General features: G+C 37.3%; 1 protein-coding gene across 8 annotated transcripts in view; it reads right to left on the bottom strand.

Annotated features, from left to right (window-relative positions):
• Positions 1–19,221: 19,221 nt before the first annotated feature.
• The window catches only part of PPP6R3 (protein phosphatase 6 regulatory subunit 3), a 38,482-nt gene continuing 34,088 nt past the window's right edge, over positions 19,222–23,615 (bottom strand). For 5 of the 8 annotated variants that reach the window (XM_031055828.1, XM_031055829.1, XM_005419494.3 and 2 more), the window contains one exon: positions 19,222–22,144. In XM_031055828.1, coding sequence (XP_030911688.1) covers positions 22,093–22,144 — 52 coding nt within the window. In that variant the 3' untranslated portion in view covers positions 19,222–22,092. The remainder of the gene's footprint in view (positions 22,145–23,615) is intronic. The other 3 variants (XM_005419496.3, XM_031055832.1, XM_014306390.2) reach the window with 1 other exon arrangement.

Here is a 23,615-nt window from a genome sequence, read left to right on the forward strand (position 1 = left end):
TGACAATAAGTGCTTTACCAAATTATGTGTACTAAAATGAGAAGCCACAGGAAAGCAGGTCAGTGCTTTCATGGCTCTTATATTTTAACAGAACACCATGCCAGCTGCTTCATTAGCAAGTATGTTGCAACCTTATAATACAAAAAGCCTCACAAGTAGGCATTTCAGACGTGAAATGTGTTCACAGTAATTCAAAAAGGAGCTACAGAATAATACTTACATCAAATATTTTCCAAAAGTATTTTTATATTAAGTTAATTGAAGTATAAAAAGAAATTGGCAGAATGTTATAAGATAGATATTCAGCTACAAAATACACTTTTGTATCTTGTTTGCTACTGTTTTTTATTTGGTTAAAGCACAAAATAGAGCTAGCAGGATGATAATACATAGCCTTCATTATCATTCTGTAAGTGCACCCAGTTAGTCTTTTCCTGCTATGATAAGAAATAACCCATTCAATCTTATAGGCTCACTGTGTAATTTGAACACAGGTTAGAGAAAATGGGGTGGAATACCTTCCTTGTTGTCCTTGACATCCTTTTTCCCAATTCCAAGTGGATCTGAGAGTTCCCCATCACATCTCTGCACACTCTGACAGCGTTCCTATATTCCTCACAAACAGCCCATCCCTTTTTCAGGATTTCGTAAACTTTCCTCTTCCTTTTGGGTTTTGCCAGAAGCTCTTTGCTCATCCATGCAGGTCTCCTGCTCTGCTTTGTGTGTTTTTTGTATTCATAGGGATGCACCAGTCTTGAGGTTGGAGGAAGTGATGCTTGAGCATTAACCAGCTCTCATGGACATCCTTACCCTCTAGATCCCTACCCCATGGGATTCCTCCAGGTAAATCCTTGAGGAGGCCAAAGGTATCGATCTCTCCTGAAGTCAAGGGTTGTGATCCTATTCATTGCCTGGCTTCCTTCATGCTGGATCCTGTAGCCCATGGCACTGTGGCCAAGGCTGACCCCAACATTCACATGGTTAATGGCTGGACTTGGTGAACCTCGAGGTCATTTCAAGCCTTAGTGATTCTATGATTTTATGGTTCTGTGATTCCCCAGCCAGTCCTTCCTTGTTTGTCAGTACAAGGTCCAGCAGCACACCTCTCCTCAACGGCTCCTCCACCACCTGTGTCAAAACGTTTCCATCAGTGCTCTGCAGGGGCCTCCTCGGCTCCTGTCTGCCCACAAGTTGTTTCTCCAGCAGAGATCAGAGTGGCGGAAGTTCCCCATGAGCACCAGAGCCTGTGACTGTGAGGCTCCTTCCCGCTGACTGGAGAATTCCTCATTGACTTCCCCTTCCTGACAGGGTGGCCTATAACGAACACCCACAGAAGTGTCACCCATGTTGTCCCTTATGTGTTGGCTTCTTACCTCTAAGCTCTTGTCTGGTTCTTCACCCAACCTGAGGCAGAGCTTGGTACATCCCAGCTGCTCTCTCACATAAAGAGCAGCTCCACCACCTCACATTGCTGGCCTTTCTTTCCTAAAAAGGATGTAGCCATCCATGACAGCATTCCAGTCGTGAGCTATGCCACTATGTCTCTGTAACTGCAGAGAATGTGCACACAGATCTCGAATTCTGCCTGGTTTTTCCCTGTGCTGTGTGTTGGTGTACAGGCATTTCAGAGAGGTAGTTGATACTGCTGCCAAAACACTCCAATAAAAACCACTTTGGAGACTCCTCAATACACATAAAAAAGAAAGTAAGTTTTAAAAAAGTAACAAGCCTCCACTCAATGGCCTGGTTTGCAAGACAAATGCAGGAATTGATTTTGTTCTACCTATCCTCTCAAAAGACAAAGCACAGGATATCCTAGATGTGGATGGACCTGATACAATATTTGATCAAGGAGAGGCTTAATCTGGCTGCTTGCAGAGCTACTTGGCCTGTATGCTCTGAATTTTGCATATTTATAAAGTGGAAAATTTCTCAGGTATTGGAGCAATGTTAGAGCTTTATCCTAGTGAATCAGCACTGCTGTGATATATGAGCATCTTGATCCTAGACCATTTTCAAAACTATCTGTTGCTGCAAAACATGAATTTGCAAATTTGCAAAAACATGAAGTAGCCAAACATGAATTTGCAGGCTTCAAATTGAGTGTTTCCTCCCATTTCTATGCAAGGAAAAGATACGTTTACTATATATAATCTTCTCCAAAATTACTTCAAAGGACTTGAACTTCCAGAAGAAGGTGACTCATTTGTTTTCAGTGAAAGTTAGAGATTTCTATAACTACTAGAAAATAGTTGCAAGCTCCTCAAGGAAAAAAAAAAAAACAAAAGCAATATCTCATTGAGTCCTTTGGATTGCCATCTTTGGAAGTACCACACAAGTTTATTATGTATTACCAAGTAAATCCAGATAAAACCTGCATTTTATTCTTTCTATTTTCCCCATCCACACCCATTTAATTCTTTAATGTCTTTTTTTATGGATAAAAAGGAATAAATGTGAAACACTTACCAGAGGAACATGTTACCTTATTTCTGGTTGTTGTCTTCATTCTGTGTTTCCTAAGAGTTACCTGGGGATATTTTGTTTTTACATGAGGGAAAGAAATATTTATTTTATTTTTCAAGTACAGAAAATCATTACTTTGTTGAATCATTACTTCAGAAGGATTGTGAAGTTTAGAAGTACTGTTCTATGGGTGTATTTTAATCAACTTTCACTTCTTTATTATCAGTGTAAGAAGGCCATCAGAAGGTTTTGGGATTGTTTTTACAAAGTTTGACCCAGCAGTTAATTTTTAATTTCTTTTGCTTATACATATAAACATATATAAGGCAAAAATATTGAATTTAGTACTTACCAAGTCACCCCCACTGGAATACTTTTGTATGTTGCAACTCAGAGTAAAATTATTATCATCTTAGTCAATGATATTACATTAATTTGCAAAAAAAACCCCTAAAATAAGAATTCTTCATACCTCTTTTGGGACTACTATTTCAAACTATTTATAGGTTCATGAAGACAATATTGCAGTTCTGGTGTAGAAGTACCTAAATTAGGGATCAGTGACATCTCAAGAAAGGGATTCTGAGTATTTGTTAGCAATTTCTTTCTCTTCTGAAAACACAAGCAGCTAAGAACTTGTATTGAGAGTCTTGGTTAGATTCTAAAGATTGATGATGTAAAATGCCTCTTTAGTAAAAAAACAAAAATCGCACTTGCCTGTATTACCTAAAAGCCTTTAAGTACAGATTAAAGGTTTGTTCTTCAGAACTTCAGCCACCAATGCCTGACTTTATAAGTCAATTTTCACTGAAAGATTATACTTCTTCCCCTTTTACAAATAGTAATAGTTAATTATTCACCTCAAAATTTAATTCTCCAAATGTACAAATGCTGAGGTTAAAAAAGGGTAGTTTTTTTTAGATTACTTCTGTGTGTTTGTTTTTTTTCTTTATCTCTTTCCTTCTTTCAGCACAGCAGTTTCAATTATTACTGAAAATTTACAAGCTCAATTTTCCCTAAACAACTGAATAAAGCAAATTAAATTAAAAAAAATCAGAAATATGCCTGTCAGGCAGGTACCTTACTAGTTTTCTTGAATAATTTAATAATATTTACCAACCAAACTTCGTAGACACTGAAAAAACAGAAAGTATTATGAACTGTGAAAATAGTTTACCAGTTCTTCATTATAAATCTACGGAAATTTCATAAAGGTTTCTGTAATGAAAATTTGTATCTATGTAGACTTTCCCAGTATGATAAAACCAGGAATAATTATGCTTATTCTTCTTGCAGTTGGTTTTTTCTGTGTCCTGGGTGTCATTAATATATCATTGCAAAAAGAATTAATATCAGTAGCTGCAGAGTCTGGCATGACCCACGTGTTAAAAAATAAATGAAGATGGGTGGTCTAAAGCTTTGTCTCCAGTGTTGGGTAAGATATGCACACATGCAAAAAACAGGCTTTTGCTTTTCCATCTGTCTTTGGCTAACCAAAATGGCTTTTTCTAGTCTTTGGGAGTTAGTAAATACACACTCTGGTGAAGGTTATAAGGAAATGTTTCATAATCAAAGCCCTAATGTTGAACAACTACACATTTTTACAGACAACTAAGGTGCAAGATGATATTCTGTGGCAAGAAGAGTATTTTGCCAATAGAAAGTTTTAAAATACTGAGAATTTTAAAGGTTGTATCTGGTATTTTGAATTAGGAACAACAGGTAGGTGAAGAAAGGTGGATTGGGGCAGGGTAAGAATGGATAAAGTTGTCTTTTTACTTGCAAATATCTCTCTAGGCTACAGAAAAATACATTTAAACATGACTAAAATTCATTTTGCCCACCTACCTGTAGGCAGCTATGCTGAGCTGGTCAGCTCCACTACAGAGACTGCTTCAACACTGGAACTTGGAGTGCAAATCCATCTCAAGATAACTGTGTGCTTCAGGATGAGATGCTTCATTTTCTGAACTCCACTGGCTTGTTGTCTTTCAAATATGCCACCTTGAACAGCAATTTCTTATGCAAATACCCTGCAGGGTAGACATGGAAAGTTATTTACTTAGCCAATGCCAATTATAGTTACTTTATGGAAAATGAGAATACCATGCTTGTTTGTAAGGGGAGGATTTTTGTGCTCCAGCAGCTTTAGGTTGTGTGTTCTGACTTTACCTTTGCAGGTGCACTGGTTTGGGCTGGGATAGATTTAATTTCCTTCACAGCAGTTCATTTGTTTGAAAGCACACCAGTGTTTCAGCTATTGCTGAACAGCCTGCACAGCACCAAGGCTTTCTCTGCTTCCATGGGAGTGTACAAGAAGCCAGGAGAGGGCCCAGCTGGGATTCCAGTCCCTTTATATGTTCAATCTATATCAATATTTTTAGTATCTGATTGGTGTGGCAGCCTGTCTGGCTCTGGGTTCCTCACTGACTTTGTCAGCAAATTTGTTTATGTCATGTAAATGTAGCCTCCTTTCAAAACTTTGTGCTGGTATTCTGGGCCCTTGTCAGCAGGATCAGTACAGCAGCCAGCTGTGACAGGAGCTACATTCTGCATGTTTTGTGAGCAGGCATTTATCCTCACATGAATTCAACACTGAGCTGAAATTGGGCTTCAGCTGAATGTGGAGAAATAAGATGAAGTAATAAATTTGAAAAGAATGTTGTCACAATTTAGCTTATAATCTTTCAAGTTTTTTGTGCTAACATTAAAACAATATCTAGAGTCCCACAGACAAACAGCTGGTAAAGAGTTGCTGTTTGTATTTTAGGAGCTAAACTTGAAGCATCAGTGGCTGCAAGATTTCTCTGTGTGCTGTGGGGAAATGAAAAAAGTGTCTTCTCTGCCTTATTTCACAGCAGACATCTGAGTGATTGGAGAACTTCCCTTCACCTTCCCACAGGGGAAAATGACACACCCCCACTTCCTTTGCTCCTCTCACATAAACCAAGATGCCTCAGCTTTGAATTAGGTCATTCCAGATTTCCACTGGGAAAAATAAATGCTTCAAGAGGAAGAACAGAATGGAAGAAGGATCACTGTCCCATCTGTTAAATGGCACAGTGTCTTTGATTAGACACCAATCAAAAGGACATGATTTCCCTATCTCAATTCTTTATCATGCAAGTGAACTGAAAACACAAAAATAATCATACCTTTGCCAAGTGATTCTGAAGAGTATTACTTTTGATGAATCCTTTTTCAGTTACAGACTTCAACATGAAGAAAACTGGTTTGTTAATAAAATAAACCCCCTAACCATTAAGTTGAAAAATTCATTTTATTTTTTCTATTCATAAATGTGGCTCCAAATTTCAAGCTGTGCTAGTTAAAATGTGCTTTTCCTTTTTCACTTGTAACCCAGGTAAGAAAAAGTCAGTTAATGAAAAAAAATGCTGAAAGATTGTGCATAAAAGAGCACAACACATATTAGAGCTAGTTTCTTCTATTGCAAAAGTCCTATAGATACTGTGTGCATAATACTTTTTAAATATATTTACCATCATTTTTGAAGACTAAGAAAAAGCTTACCCTTTGAGATGGCAGTTCTGTTTTTTTCTCATATGAACCACAGATATTAGAAATAGCTAGAGAATTTTCTCTTCTATGATTTCTGTCATCACAGAGATCTTCCTCTTGGTTTCTTTAAAGAGCATCACATTTTTCTGTCAGTTTTCACTGTGTGGCCTACAGTTAGAAAATGACATTCATGGTTTATATAAATGAAATTTACTCATTCTGTATATATTTATGGTTAGCTTGCTTATTTTATTAGCATTTTATTCCTGCATTAACTCCTATTTGAAAAATATATGTGATATTTAGGGAAATTTTAATGCTTTGAAAGACATTTCAAAATATTTAGAGTGGTCTAGAATATTTTTTATTAGACTTTTGTAAACTAAGACCTTTAAAATGCAATTGGTGTCAACCATGAAGCCTTGTGAGTCATTCTGGGCTATTAAGAAGCAGATTAATCTTTTCTCAAGACAGCATTTTTAAAACAAAGTACTAATTCATAGAATATTCAGAAAATACTAAATAGCAAAATAGCCCTCTCATTTGCAAAATAAGTAAATGTAAGCAATGTGAATTACATTTGTTGTTCTGCACTTCCATGCATCCTGATCACTGTTTTCTGGACACTGCCTTATTGCTCAGTCTGATTCATTGGACACTCTTCATATTGAGTTTTCCTCCTTTGCCTTTTTGTTTGCCTTCTGTTTGTTCTGAAGTTCTCCCTCCCCACTCTGCAACCCCACCCTGGCAATGAAACCACTCACAAAGCTTCAGGCCTTGGCTGAAGACTGTATTAACACTCCTTGGGGTGCAGAACTCTTGCCCCAGTCATATATCAATCAGTTCTTTTTAAATAAGCCTTGCCTTTACAGCAAATGGGGAGGTGTTAACCTCCAAACTTCCTTATTAAGCCATGTTTAAATACATTTACAAAAAATAAATCCCTAAATTTAAGGTTCTAACTCTGTATTAGGATACCTTAATATATTATTTGATTACCTGTGAATTCTAATTAGCTTCTTTGCATCTACTTGCATGAAATACTATGTTTTTGTAAATTTGTGATGCTTATTCTTTGCAGCTCCACATTTAGTTGAGATGGGACTAAAAAAGTCCAAACTATATCCAACCTTATTTAGGAAGTATCTCCAAGTAGCTTTACCTTTTAACACTCATCAAGCATTTATAATTCATGCAATTTAAAACTGCTACAGTCAGATTTAAGAAAAAAAAAAAACCATAAGATTACTGTTCCTCCCCTAAATTTTACTTTGGAATGACATCCATCATAACAATCTCCCATTCATCCTCACTTTCCCCTCCTTAGGAGATTTTAAAGACAAATAAGTCTTTAGTTATTAGCATATATAAGGTCATGAAAATGAATATGTATTTTCCAGTTTCAGTTACTGTTGGGATCATTCCTGCGGCTTAGTTCCCATTTGCTACATTGTTTTCAACAGAGCGTGACCACAACACCTCAGTGCCACTCCATCCCCTGTTCCACACCTCCCTTGTCATGGTACACAAAGCTCCCTCTGTGTTTCTGCTCCTAAGGTGTGCAGACAGTTTGTCCCTGGTGAACCACAGCCAACACAAAAATGCCCTCTTACTGAACTTTGTTTTTTACCCACAGCTACCCAGGGAAGTAGTAGAAACATGTCTCCTGGAAACATTCAAAAAATATGTGAAGGTGGCACTTGGGGACCTGCTTTAGTGGTGCTGAGTGAACAGCTGGACATGATCATCTTAGGGGTCTTTTCCAGCCTTAACAATACTGTTAATAAATTGCATTCACTGGTGTTGCTTTTCCAACCATGACATTCACTGTGACGCAGTATATGAATAAAAGCACATAATTTCATGTACATCTTTGTTCAGCTACCAACAACCACATCTGAGTGAAAACAGGAAAATGGAGATAAGCTATAATTACCCAGACTGGCCTTTGAACACAGCACAGAAATCTGTGGTGCATTCATGCAATGAATATTATGAGATGCTAATGAGTGCAGGCACAGAGAACAGCTCATTTGGGAACCCAGCCACAGGAGCTCCTCCTCTCCCAGTGTGTGCCCAGTGCTGAGCACAGCCCCAGCAGGCAGTCAAGCTGCAGCTTTCTGCCTTGCAGTGGGTGCCAGGTATGAATCTCTCCATGTACTTGACTGCAGATGTTGTGCAAATTATATGGTCTTGACTTCCCTCCAAGCTCTATGGCAGCCTTTCCCTTAAAACTGCCCTTATTCTACACTTTTCATTTTTTGCTGGATGTATTTCCCTTTCTATAATTTTTCATTTATTCCTTTGTTTGGGGGCTTTTCCATTACCTATATATGTTTTCAAACTTTGCCTGTTCTGTCACAGGCATATTCCCGTCATAGAGGTTCATCTTTACTCTGTATTGAATAAGTAAGGATTTAGATCCAGATCCCCTCCAGGTGGTCTAAATCTTAGGAAATTAAAATGTTGTTTGTACACATTGAGAAATACCTTTTTTAACCAATACCTTGGGATGTAAAAGTCAACAATCCTTGGCACCGGTACTGAACCCTATTTCATTTCTACCTGATTTCCTGCACTTTGTAAACCAAAATGGGCTGACATTTATGCAAAAGGAGACAGTGGGTCCCAAGGAGCTCCTTCACACCACTGTAGAATGAGCCTGTAACTCACAGAATGGTTTGGAAAGGACCTTTAATGCTCCAACCCCCTGTTGTGAGCATGGACACCTTCCAATAGATCAGATGGAGCTCAAAGCTCCATCCAGCCTGACACTTGCACATCTCAGCACAACCTCTTCCACACAGCACAAGCCACTGACTCGTTAGCTCCTCTAGCAGTACTGCTTCTGCAAGACCTGGGGATGAACACAAGAGTAACAGCAGCACAAAAGCCAACAACTGATAAGGACTCTCTTTAAGACCTTTCTACATTAATTTTTGAACAGTGAATATCTTGTCCAAAACAAGATTTGAGACAGGAGGATTAAAAGAAAGATTGCAAGTAAGTATTGTAAAACATAGAGAATATGATGCCTGATCCAAGTTCCAAATGTTTACAGACATAAAATATAGGAGAGGTATGTTCTATCTCTTGAATCTGTTATTTTTTGAATTAAGAAATATAAATTTGCGAGATATTCTAAAGTCTTAGGAGAAACTACAAAGAAAAAAAAAATCTTATTTTGAATTCTTGCTTCCACAATATCATGATTTTCATTTCTGCAATAGTTTTATGAGCCAGTGGGGTGGTGCCAATGCAGTCAGCTCATAATGCAGCTCTGTTTTATTTGCTACAGCAATTTTGAGAACATAATTGCACAATGACTCTTTGCATTTTCCTAATGAAATTATGCATCCTCCACCCTCTGAAGACTGTATTCTGATATGCAAATTTTTACCTATGTCACAGATAACAAATGTATCTTCATATGATATGAAAAGGAGAAAATAAGCTTGTTGTGCTGCTTGGAGTACGGATTGGGGGTTTTCTGTCCAAGATATCTTTAGCCTTATTTTTCCAGTACACTTTTGAAAGATATTTTTTGCATTGCTACCACCTAATGGTCATAATGTCTTGTCTTAACTCTAATGGCAGTAATTTTGTCTCACTCATGTCCAGCTTTCAGACAGAAATCACACAATAGCTTTTGTCTTTTTATAAAAAAGTAGAATAGTAGTAAAATACTAAAATGACTGCCAGACTTTCATCACCTATTTTTTCTGTTTGCATGGTAAAGACTTATTCCTCAGTGTTCCTGAAATTCTAATGACAAAGAGGGTTATGATTAATTTGCAGATAGAATACCCCTTTTCTAAATGCATACTGCTCAATAAATGAACAAGCTGCTTACAGTAATTAAAGTAATGTCATGCTGTGCTCAAATTGCTTGTGCTAATAAAGCTAATTGGCAACAGCAAGCATTAACTGTGATTAGTCATATGCATCTAATGTCATCAGCAGTGCCTATAATTTTCTACACAGAGGGAATTTCACATCTGTTTTAAATCACTTGTCTGTTGCCTGCATTGGTGTTCTTTCCAATATTAAATCAGAGATTCTTTTACTACAATAGATGATAAAAAGTTTATTTTCTTTTTTCAAAGAAAGAACTGCATAGTAGAGAATAAGATATGAAGCCTTCAGCCTAAAGTAATTTATTCTGAAATAAGTGCTTGATTTCAGTTACATTAGCAAATCTGCATTTTCCTTCTTTTGCATATAGTCAGATACTCCCTTCAACAGAACATAGATTGTTTGCAACAGAACATTCATTTTCTCAATTTAGACTTGACACTGTATTTCCCATAAAATGGATGAGTCAAAAGATCCATTTTGTATTTGCTGTGGAAATTAGCAAGCAATCATTATCAAGAAGACAACCTTTTGCACCATACAGTAACTCTTAGCTATAAATAGAACAATAATTATTTGCTGTGTCTATCCAAAAAGGTAAATATTAAATTATCAAGAATCAGGGGGCTGAAAATGGAGTTTGAGAGACCAAAAGTATCCAAGAACTCATACAAGTGTTTTTCACAAGTTACATTTACTAGACGTCTCCAACTTGCATAGCTTTCTAAGTTCTCTGTCCAAATGGGTACATTTTTCTAGAAACACAGAAGTGTTTCTCCAATTCTCTAGCTGAGGTTTTTTCCTGTGCTGAATGAATATTTCATGCATTAATCTGTTTGCTACAGTTCTTAGTTTGCTTTTGTCCAGCTGCTTGGATGTATTGATCTATGTTTAGTTGATGTTCAACGTTATGGCTCACACATAAGGATGCAGAGCTATCTTGTCACCCCAGGATCAGCAAAAGCAAAGCAACCCACCCCAACTTACACAGAGAGGCACCTCAAGGAAAGTAAAGAGAATATGTACTCTATGAACAGTCCTAGTGACCCCTTTTTTTCTTGTTTTTTACAGAAATTTACCTGACTTTTTCCACTTCAGATTTCAGTGCTATGTCCATTATTCAGAATGTTACCCAGCTGATCGCAATTTCTTTTTTTATCCCATTTTAGAGTATGATCAGCTCATGACTTTTTTCATAATTTTTCATTTTCTAAGACTAAGTTTCAGATGTACTCATAAAAATCCTCATAAGTTTGGAATTTGACATGATTACACTCATATGCATCACTGTGAGCCGACTCTGTGGTTAATGAGATGATAGGACCAGCACTCTTCCATAGAAGAATCTTAAGTTTCACAATATCACTTAATTGTTAAAAGGTAAATCTTTTAAACATCCAGTTTTGAATGAGCTTCAATTTCTTGGATTGTTTTTGCTTACATAAACCACAAATGGTTTCATTTTGTTGGGTTTTTGACAGATCCCACAAGAAGCAAGAATACACATTTGAAATGACAGCTAGAACTGCAGGTATTAACTTTCATTTTATCAGATGACAACATCAACTTCATTATATCTTTTTTAAATTATTTAAGCAACTTGTTTGTGAGCTCAGAGGACAGTTATCATATGGCTCACTTTTACCTATGTGAGTGAGCAGCTGCATGGTTATTTAGTTGCTGGCTGGGGTTAAGCCATGACAAGTCCAATGACTGCAGTTTTTTTTATTTTTGACAGCTTGGATAACTTTGCAAACTCCCAGAGCCTTTGTAATGACAGCAGTACTTGTATTTTGGGAAACAGTAATCCTGTTTGCTTGGGCACACAAAATCAGTAATCCACCTCTGGGAAATATCTATAAAAAACTGCAAGGTTTTACCCATGTATACCCAAGAGTACTCAGCATTTGTTTTTTGGGCTCATCAGCACCACTAAACACCAGTTCACTCCTTCTATCCAATATGGTGAACTCAGTTACTTACAAACACTGTCAAGGGAGCACAGCCAGGACTCCTGGTCTTGTGAGGGACAGGGCACAGGTGGTTAGTGAGAATGTTTTATGACTGAAGACTTCAGGACCCAAGTTCAGATGCTCTCTGTTACAGAAGTTTACTAGGATTGAAAAGACAAAGAGAGTGCACATGATCAAATATGATGCAACCACAAAAATAACTGATGTTGAGACTGATTATTAAGAGAAACTACTTAGTCTGTAAGCAAAGGAGACACTGCAATGACAGGAAAAGGTTTAAGTTTCTCATGTTTGCTTTCAGGGGGTTTGGGTGGATACCCTGCATTGGTTAATCTAGTGATGTATTTGCTGTAATCTGCCCTCAAGAGGGTCAAAACTCCTCTGGCATCAGTGCTGCCTGTCAAGGGCAGAATACAGAGTAACTGGTTTTGGTTGACAAATACTACTTTGTACTAGAGGAGTGGAAAACCATAAAATAGGTCCTATTTTTATGGGCCATTAAGGAGACTAAGCTAATAACTAGTAAGCATAAATTGTAATAAGGAAGAAAATTAGAAAATAAGCAGATGAAGGCAATCTTTTTGGCAAATATGGAAAGTTAAAGGAAGTTGTGCCTCACAACTGTGAGATTCAGTATTACAAATGGGGTTGTGACCTTCAAAGCTAATCCTAACAATGGAAACAAAACATAGATTTAAATTCATTTTTTTTAAATTACTGATCAGAATTCATATGCATCTGAGGCAATTTATTTTTCTGGTGCTACTTTGAGGTGTCATGGGATAGTTACTTAATTCTTTTAAACTTTTCTAGTCACTGATTCATCTTGTTACCCTTCTCAGTTTGAAAGCTTTAAGGTTCTTACCCTCACTTTGGATTTCACATTCTACAAAGTTAGCCACCAGCCTAACAGGTAAGTAGAGCAGTAAGGGGCAAGTTAACCTACCTGAGAGGGAAATGCAGCACACTGCTTCTTATGTAAGTGCTGTTCAGTGCTAAAGAATATCACTTACATTTTATTTGTACCTAATGTTCTGGTGACTAGGAAGCAGGAAATTTGAAAATATAATTATGAAGGTCTTTCTCTTGCCCTCCTCAACATGAAATCAATCTATTTGGAGGAATGGGAGTAAAGAACATTCTAGGGAGAGAAAACTCAAAGTGTTTGAGTTACAGAAAGGACTGTCTGTATCACCCAGTCTTAGTTAATATAATTACATCACTACACATGACACATATTTCCCTAGGCTTTCCCGATAGCCATTGCAGAAACAGGTTCCTCTAGAGGATCACTCAGGATCTACTTTGTGAAGCTCAGGAATGCTGCCTTCTCAAACATAAAAATCAGTGAAGTCACTTCTCTCAGTCTAAATAAATGTGACAGGGTATTAACAGATGAATATAGGCAATCGAGGTTTTAGATGTTAATCTTACACCAACTAACAATATTTGCTGATGCCAGCAACACATCAATCATTCACAGAGTGTTATCCTGGTCATTGTTCAAATGTTTTCTGCAGAAAATTTTTCACCAATACAGAAATGCCCAGTTCTGACCAAATCTCAGTTTAATGACTTGTCAGATTTTTTAAATTTTAATATATGGGGAGCATTATAAATTCCCTGGCAGTACTTCAGTACTACAGCCCAGCCTGCTGAGTTTTTGTTTTCTTTTAATTATGGAGTTAGTAAGATTATTCTGGTATATTTCATTAAGAATTTTTTAAAAATTATTGTAAGACAAAATATGTTCATCTTTTTCTTCCTTGTACTTTCACAGCCACAACAGTCAGATTTATATTAGCAACTGCTGCGTGATGTGCAATTGAGGAGTTTTACTATGCTGTTTACTGTGTGTGCTCAAATTTTGAAAAGGGGCCATTTTCTTCTCTTTCCTGGTTTTGGAAGGATGGCTGTGTCTTTCAATATCACATTAACAGCTGTTGGAGAACATAACACTACTACTGATTATCTCAAGTTGTAAATAGCTCTAAAACTTGATGAAAGTAACAAAAGCTTTGATCTCAAAAACATTTAAGCTTTCATATTTTTATTTAACAGCACTAACCTATTACAAATAAGTTTGGATCTTTTAACTAAACAAATGCCTTCCTTTAAAGATACTGACAGTAGTAAAATATATTACAGAAACTGATCTAGAATCTCTTAAATCCTTATAATGTGTGTAGAAATACATCATGGAGAAAAAAATGCCAAGGGTGGGATGAGTGGTCATGTTTCCCTTCTCATTGTATGGCAATTTGGCTGTGCATCTCAGAAGGTTTTGAAGAATTGGCTATTACTATCTAAGCAATTTGAACTGTACAAAACCTCACTGAACTTCATGTCATCCCACTGCATTTTATTGATTTCTTTGCTTCAGAATTTTTTATTCTTTTTTTAGCACTGGATTTCTTCAATTTTTTCTCCTGTCTCTTAGTTTCATGTTCTTCCCTGATTCCAGCATCCCAGTAACTATAATTTTGGTAAGTTTTACTTATTTTCAGTCTCCCATAGAGGAAAAATACATCCTATTTGGATTTCTAGCATTTTGTCATTTCTCAAGAAGTTAGTGAGGGCAGGGAGGAAAAATAGAGTAAGAATTTAAGCATCAGTGACCTTAATTATGCTGTATGAAGTCAACTGAGCGTTCTACAGAGCATATGACAGACCCAGAGTTCAAGCTGATCTAGAATGAAGTGAAATTCTAGTCTTTGTTACAAAGATTTGTATTTTAAATTACCTCTTTCAGCTTTTACTTAACAGCCATCACATCTATTTAACTTGTAACATCTATGAAAAAAGAACTTTTACTTCATGAACACCCATGTCTCTAGTATGTGATTTTTGCACTTCTGATAACAGTTCATTCTATCTTCCCACAATCCCAAATAGTTCTGTGAAATCTTCCATGAGACATCAGGCAAAAAAGAATGACAAATGTAATACTGCCAGGATTTTTAATGGAAAGTAAGGAAGAGCTTTCTGTAAATAATTCAAAACCTGCAAACATTTATCTGTCGCCCTATTTGTTATTTTCATAATTTGACTGTTAAAAAACCAAAAACAAACAAACAAAAAAACCCCAAACACAAAACACCAAAACCAAACCAAAAAAACTAGCACTGGTTCCTTTTCCTTTATTTCTCTAAGAAATTATCCTGATATAGCATTTGGAGAAAAAGGATACAAACCTCTTCTAGTGAAAAGCACTGGGAAATACTGACATGGATTCTGCTCTCACCTTTGCTTCTTAGACTATGAGCAGTTTCAAGGTTCAAATATTATTACTGTAGGATTTAATCCATTCCACCCTCAGCCACCACAGAAGCTGCTATGGCAGCAGCAGAGAGTGACTCTCAGACACATTCAGTAAACTGAACACCTAATAAATGCTTGTCAGCTTAGCAGTCAGCCTCATTACCTTTATTTCTCCTCAACTGAAAAGCTGTAGCTAACAGAAATGTTTATACTTAATTTTGAGTTTCTAAGACATTCTTGGAGGTTTGTAGCGCACATCAAGACCATAGACTGCTAATAAACAAGTCATTCTTGCTCCATTAGCCTTTCTGCTCTGAGAAAGCATTTTTGTCATAAAAACATATAATGAAGATTGTCAGAATCAGCAGTATTCAAGCAGTGAAATACTGCTTTGTGTCAAAGCTGGAGCAAATCATAAGTCCAGAGGCCATACAAAGTCCTACAGTCACATAAGTGCCTCTGGAATACCTTGATGACGCATATGGCTGGACATTACAATAGTCACAAAAATAATCTTAAAAATTAACTAGTTACTCTTTCAAACATGCCATATTATCAGTCATATCTTTTATAAGTAAATGAAGAATAAATTCACATTTCTCTCAGCAGGTTTAGACAGAGAAAGGTTTTACAAGGTGTAGGAATCTATAGAGTGTTTCAGGTTTGTGTGAAAACAGACAGGCTTCAGTGCAGCAGAGTTATGGATATTGCTGATGCATCTTGTTAAGCTGTAGCGAAGACGTGAGGAATAGAACAATAGAGCTATGTATTAGCGATTCGGAATAACTTTCTAAGTTGCAAAAAGTTTCTATAGCAGCAGCAACCATTCAAGTTTCTGAATCTTCACATTCCAGAGGGCCAGATGTCACTACACAACACACAGCCACACCATGAGTATCAATTCTGACTTCATTACACAACTTATTCAGAGGATTTCATTAGTGTGTATCTTCTTCTCCCACTGCAACTCACAACTTCAGTCTTTTCCTTTCATGAATAACGTGCCACTGGCATCGCTGTCATGAACTATGAAAAAGAATCCTCCCAGGAACCCAAGGCCATTTGAGGATTCTTGTTTAGAGCAATCCATTTTCCACAGGAAGACAGCCAGCCTGAAAGATTTCATGTTCTTCTAGCTCACTGAAGTGCTGCAATGACCAAAAAGTGAAACGAGGCCTTGCTGAGATTAAGGACTTCAAACAGCCTTCCCCTGCAATCAAAGCTTTGTAGTTCCCTGCTTTTTCTTTCAAGCCAGTATCTTGATACTTGAAAGCAATTACCTTTCCATTTGAGTGTTGCCTACCTATAGCCTTTTTGCACATTTGTGAACACAAAGACTTCTGGCTCCCAATAAATGTTTAGGGTGGCTAGATGATCTGGTTTCTGTACAAGTGTCACACTACACCACCACCTCTTTCTTGATTCCTTTTCAGACATTTGGCACAAAAATGTACCCAGAAGTTGCATCTACTCCTCTCACTGAAGGAACCGGTTAGTCATTTAACACATGGTCCATACCTTCTCATATGACCAAAAAGGATACTGGAGAACAGCTCAGATGGAAGAGCACCAAGCATGCACGTGTACAAACTCATGCTAACATAATCCTTGCCCTGCACTCAGTTTTACCATCCAAGTCCTGAGTTACTCCATTCTAGATTGTCATTGAGATTTTAAGAGACTCCCGGTTGGATCTGCCTTACCACAGGCTCAAATATATCAAGTAGCTGGACTAATAGAGCATCAGAGAAATCATCTGACAAAAGTGAGGCTTGCCTGACACCAGAGGCATCAGCTCCTCCTCCCATCAAGAGACCTTCAGGCTGGCCAGAGACCACTGACAATGTCTACCCATGCAGACACAAGCCTGAAATGCTTTAAAATGGGCTGGAACCTGTGCACTTCATTCTTTCTGGTATTCTACAGTTCTGCACACTCTGGAAATGCACCATGAGCACTGCACCAGCCATGTTACGAGAATGTGTCCTACATACTGATGTGCATGCACACAGGTGTGAATCTAGAGAGATTTATTTAAATAGTTCAGTTAAAAATTATCTTCAGTGCTTGTACATAAAAATAAGTGTGAATTCCACGTGAATGGTGTAACTAAAGCTTGAAACAATTTACTTACCAGGAAGTCACCCACCACTTTCCAAGTTCAGAGATTTGTCTTTGAAGTAGTTCAAACTAGACAAGCAAAGTACTAGCATTAAAAAGTGGCACATTTTGTCAGCCCTTTTATCTTTTCAAGCTATTTTATTCTGAAGGGACTAAAGAGAAACAACAGGGCCCCACAGTCCCACGAATATCTCACAAGTCTTTGTTACTACCTTGTCTGTCAATATGCACAGTCCTCCATGGCTCACTCCAAAGTAGAGCACTTCTCATCTGTAAGCACATCTCAGAACTGTAGGTTTAGCAGTGACTAAACAAAAACAACCCATCTTAACAAGTAGAGCATTAACAAGCGTTTCATTGAAGATATAGGAGGAAAGGTGCTTTGGAGAACTCCCAACAACAGAAACAAGGTCACTTGAGTTTTAGCAGTCTGAGCTTAGTTTAGCAATCTTGTCTGATATGAGAATCAGTGAAAGACAGTCAGCATTTTTTTTTCATTTGAAAAAATAGCAGAGGGATTTCCCAAACATTCAATTGTTTGGTGTAAGGAAAAGCAGCTTTTATTTGCATCATCTGCAGTCAGTTTCAGTGCTCTTGCAAAAGAGGCAGGCTAGTGCATTACCCAAGGTGAAACTGTGACAACCTCTGACAGATAATTGGTGTAGATAAGGAGAACAGAAGAACCATTCCCAGGTAAGAAAGACATAAGTGTGGCATATTGTGAAGTTTAAAAGCAGACCTAACTGATTCCTAACAGGTCCAGGTTCCATCTGAAAAAATGATGTCTATTAGATCCTTGAGAACCAAACATCCATTTACCTAAATATCAGCTACAGATCAAAGTAGTGAGACAACCAGATAAACTTTCTCTGTGCAAATGGGCAAGCATTCTATCTCATGGGACATGAGCACCAAAATCTACACAACCACAGCTAGGCAAGGTGCAGCTTTCTTAGTCTGGATGGCTGTATCGCAAGATCATAGTCTTCAGAATCATGATTAAGACAAAAAACACAAATCACAGGAAAGCACCCACACCATACACAACTCAAATCCAGAATGAGGCCCAAGAATCAGAATTACAGTATTTAAGCTATGGCCAGAAAGCTTAAGGGAATCCCCCCTCATTTTGCAAGGTACTTAGTGACTTAGAGAAGACAAATACAGAAAAAGTTCCCCTCTCCAACAAAAAATAGGCAAACACTAAGCCCATACTCATCTAAAAGAGAAGTTCTGAAAGATGCTATGAGCAAAACACAAGGTAAATTTGGGTCTCCGTGCTTGAGCTTGTGGCAGCAGAGTAAGAAGTACACAGATTTCCCTTGGATATCGTTAGAAGTGTGATTACATCCAAGTCATTAACCAAGACTAAACACAGGGCAAATCACAATTTGAAACAAGTAACAGAAGTCTGAGCAAGTCCAAAAAATGTCATGAACTGTCCTATCTAAAGGAGACAGAAAAATGAATCTATCTTTACAGTAAGAATATTTTTATTTCCATTTTATTACCTTAATCTCCTTTCATGCTGTAACCTTACATACTCAAACAATAATGGAATAGGAAGATGCCAAATCCTTACCTTGCTAGCAAGTAAGATGCAGAAGCTAAAATACAGATGTTAAAACCTTTACCAATAAAGGACATTTTGCTGCCACAATAACAGCCATTTTCCATCCTGGTTTGGAAAACAGTACAGACACTTTCATAATGAAACTCAAAGCACTTACACTACACTAGAGAAAGCACTATTTCTTCTGAGACAGTCAGAGGTGATTAAGTCTATTAATAGAGCCAGTTGTATACAGTAAGTACTTCCTGATATAACTGTATGAGACATATGCCAGAAAACAAAACCTCCAAGCAAATTAATGCTTTAAAATTTAAACCGAAAAGTAAGCTTATAATAAATGACAGTAAGAATCTGATTCATCTTCCTCACAGGTCTGCTCAATGGATTTCACACAAAGAATGAATGACACTGTAAGTTTCCACAGAAGTATGCAGATGACAACACAGAAGTCACTGTTTTCAAGAGGTAGATACAAGGTTTAATAGGTGCAAAAATGTAGACTTCACTCAAGAGCATGGTCACACGGGATTCCATGTACAACGACATAATGAGATTGTTTCCACTGTCCTGTTATCTTTTCAGTGAATTAATAGTAATGTTAGTCAAGATGATGACTTATGCTTTTACTTAAATGGAACAATCTTGCTATAAAACTAATTCAGGGCTTACACTTAAAACTAATGGTTTCACTGGTCAAGAAGGCATGATTCATGCACTCTGCCAGATGGGAAGAGGTAATGAGCTACTACAGATATTACTGGTCTAGCCACTTTTGAAACATACTCTTGCTTGAGTAAAAATCCTTTTCCAGAGATATCCTAAGGGGTAAATCCACTGCCCATTGACATAAACCAACATCATTATTCCTCAGTTTCAAGTGACTGAGCCTTTAGCCATTTCAAAGAGCACTGTGGGATGTGGCAGTGGACAAGCCTCTCAAAGCAAGCTCATTTCATCCTAATTGCTGCTAAAAACACTGTAGGAATTCAAACCTGTACAAAGGTATTAGACTTCAGTCCATGCTGCAAATGCATTAAAGTACCTTTTCTTACAGAAGACTCAAATTCCATTGCATGCAAGTCCAATCTGATTAAACAGGCTGGGTAACAGCCATTCAGGATGCTTGCAGTATGTTCAAACCTTTGTAAGGCTATGTGAGCAGCAGATCAGCAGCAGTGTTGACGAAGGATGGCAGAAGAGGTGTGTTTACACCCACCCACAGACCCTCTCTCCCCTCCCCAAACACACCTACAATGCTTTCAAGTTCTGGATTCCTTGTGCAAGTAATACAGTGAGTGGGTAAAACACACCCTACACGTCCTCAGAACAGTGGACTGATATGACAGTTTGTGAACAGAAGGACAAGTACAAGACTGCTGAACTGAAGGCAACAGGGCCCAGATGCAAATTCACCTCCTGTGTTCTCCAGTTTTCATGGCTACAGAGCTAAATAAATCAACTTTTTAGCAAGGGACAAACAGTTCCACTGGAAAGGATAGAAGTTTTTCTCCTTACAAGCACCAACTTATGCAAACCAACTTGCTGTTTGCCTGAATTTGGAACTTCTACTTGACTCCAATTCATGTGTCAAAATGAGCAGTTTTCTTTCCAAAGCTGCTTGCTTGGTGACAGATCAAAGTGACAAGAGGACAGCTGCCAACCTTAAAGCTAACACAAAATGGTTTTGGTCAAGCTGATCTGAAAGTAATTCTGAACTGATAAAGAAAACTTAGAAACTGACTGGATTCCATAATTTATAAAGTACAAATAAAAGGGCAATTATAGTTACCAATTCTACTTATGATATTGTGGTTTTACCCCTTCATTTTCACACAACTGATCACTTTGCAAAAACTTCCCAGGACAAGTGCACTGAACCTTGCCAAAAATGCAAAAGAGAAAGCAATAAGGGCAGTGACATACATGTGGGTTTTTTATTTCTGTATGCAATGTAATGTTTAGGCACGTTGTTTGGGACGCCTTCTAAAATAAATCATTGGCCATTGTTTAGAATATCCTTTTGGGTTTAAATACTGGTCAGGAAAACAAATGATGTAAAAAATAAATGAATATGACTATTACAGAAACAAAAATGGTTTTGCGTCTAAAAGTGCAGAAGTATTTTAACCCTTTCACCAGACAATGTGGCAATATACAGTATATTGCTTCTGTTTGTTTGAGAAGGCTGTTGGAGTTTTACACTGACATAGAAAATTATAAATTACACAGAATTAGTTTCCATAATCACTATATATATACACAAACCAGCTGTGAAAAAACTGGTTCAGAACATACAAATGAAAGCCTCACACAGATCAGTACAGTGAAATTACCAATTAACATGCTCTGCTGCCAAAATTTGTATTAAAAACACTATTTACTTTTAAAATGCAGGTACTGTAATTACATTAGCAGCATGAGCATTTCTTTTACTTGACTTGTCTAAAAGGATTATAGCGTTTTAAATACGCAGATTGTTCTGAAATGTTCCGTTGTATAATGCTTGGTATTAAACTAAATCTTGGTGAACTGTTTAAAGGCAGGTGAACCACTTAAACACAACAAGCCATGTGCACTCCAAATATTCTAGTGTTTCACCTGGAAGGTATTGTTTCAATACTAGACTTAACAGAACATATGGCTTTACAGTAACATCAATTTGTCAACTAAGCTGTTGCAATAAATACTTAAAATCTCTACCAATAGACTTACATTTTTTGATCTGTTTAGAACAATACAGAAAACAATTACCAATTAAAAAACCTGTTGTAAAATGTTGAACACCAAAAAATTCTTATTTAAATCACTTTTGTAAGCTAAACCAACCAAAATAACATTTATAGGGCATTTCAGTTTCAGAAAAAACATGAATTTTCTTTTTCTTTTTTACAAGGTGAAAAATGTAAGAAAACTGCTAAATACTTTGGTCACACTAATCGTCAAATAGTTATGTCTCAAATACATTAGATTTTTGTATTCACTTTTTTATAAAACTATTCTTACAGCCATTTTAACTATAGTAACACTACTGTCATCATTACATGGGTAGCAGGATCTTATTTCACAGGCCCCCCATTATTTAGAACAATACAATATAAACATACGCAAAAATTATTGGTATTTCTCAATGTGCAATATTTTTACACTTATGAATTTCTGTACAATGTCTTAAAATCTAGAATATAAATGTTGCTGGTCCTGATTCCTTGCGAAATTAGTGCAGCAGTGACTGGCTTCAACAGGGTCTAGATGATATCCTCAAGAAATACTCAAACACCTGGACATCAGTTCTTTCTCTTCAGCCAAGGCAGTAGACATCACGTATCATACAGGGCCATTAACAGATGCCTCTCCTAAATGGGTGTGCTGATCAGTCCTAAGAGGCCAAAAAAAGAGATGTAAGCATACAAAAAAGATCAAAGCAAATTCAAGTAGGTGCAATAAAAACCAAACCAAAAAGTAAGAACCCTGGATCCTGTACAGCAAAACCCATGAAGTGAAGGAAGGAAACGTGCTAATAACATGCTCATCCCAATTATCTTCTGCAGTCCAGCATTTCTGGAGTCCTTAATTTCTAATTAGGCATAGCACTCAATTAACTGAGCACACCACTGAAGAATGTGTGGTCTTCATTAACTGATCTAATAAGCGATCTCCAGAGATGTGGTATTCAGAATTACTATTAAGGAGCACACTTCTGATACTTATCCAAATCTTATTCTGAGGCAAAATGTGATACTAGGAGTATTTAAGGTTACACTGGAAAGCCAGCAACTAAGACACAACAGGAAAAAACAACAGCATCTTAAAAAATTCCTTTAGTTATCAATCTAATCTACAAAGAGTCTTTCACAAATACTTTGAATGTCAATCCATTAGGATGAAATGTTCATGAAGTATGGAGGAAAATGGAGAGCAAACCTATAAGAGTGAAAACAGTAACAGTATATACATTTCTAGATAAAAGTTTAGTGTAAACATGGGCTTAGTTGCTCTGGACTGGCACAAAGAGATCAAACCAATGCATGAGGACTTCAAAAATATGCAAGCAACAGAGGCAAAAAAAATCTCAACTTCCATTCAGAGCAAGTCTGTGGAATACATTTGAAGATTCTCTAAAAGAATGCAAATACTGCTTGAAACTACAGATGAGGAAAGTTACCTGTAACTCCTGTTCTCTGATGGTGGACATCACAGAGAAACCACTCTGGGGTCCGTGCTCTACATGCACATGACCAGCAGAAGCCCCCTAGCTAAGTCTTTGGCTGCTAAGCTCTAAAAACACTTCTTAAAAAACATATGTATACATTAGAGAAAAGACAGACAGCACTAGACAAAAGCAAACACTTTTTAGAGAAACCTGGAAGGTAAGAAACAAATGCTGCATGGACAGGAAGTGTGACAGTCTGCACAACCATCACCCACTTATTAACTGTCCAGGAAAGAAGCCCATGACAGAACAGGGCTCCTAGTAGAGATTACTCCTGCTAGCCACCAGCCAGAGACCTACCTAGGGGACTCCTTCCACTAGTCATACATACTAGTGGAAGCCCCAAAAAGCACCATTAGGTTTATCTGGTATTAATCCTGTGCTTATGAGGATCTACTGCAACAGCCACCTTTAGAGAAAGTTCTGAGCTCTGCTGAAGCCAGCAGGATTCAGTGAAAGGAGTTCCTTGAGATTTCCCACAACTTAAAGGCAATCTAGCAAACTGCTAGCTCTGAGAACCCTCTGTTGGTTCAGACAAGCATCTTTACTGAAAAGATAGTCCCTGGGTGCTAGGTTTTTCCCCTACAATATAATGCTTACCAACATTTTAAAAAATACTCTTGTCTTGATAAAGACA

The sequence above is a fragment of the Geospiza fortis genome, unplaced genomic scaffold, assembly GCF_000277835.1.
Source record: "Geospiza fortis unplaced genomic scaffold, GeoFor_1.0 scaffold66, whole genome shotgun sequence".
Lineage (NCBI taxonomy): Eukaryota > Metazoa > Chordata > Aves > Passeriformes > Thraupidae > Geospiza > Geospiza fortis.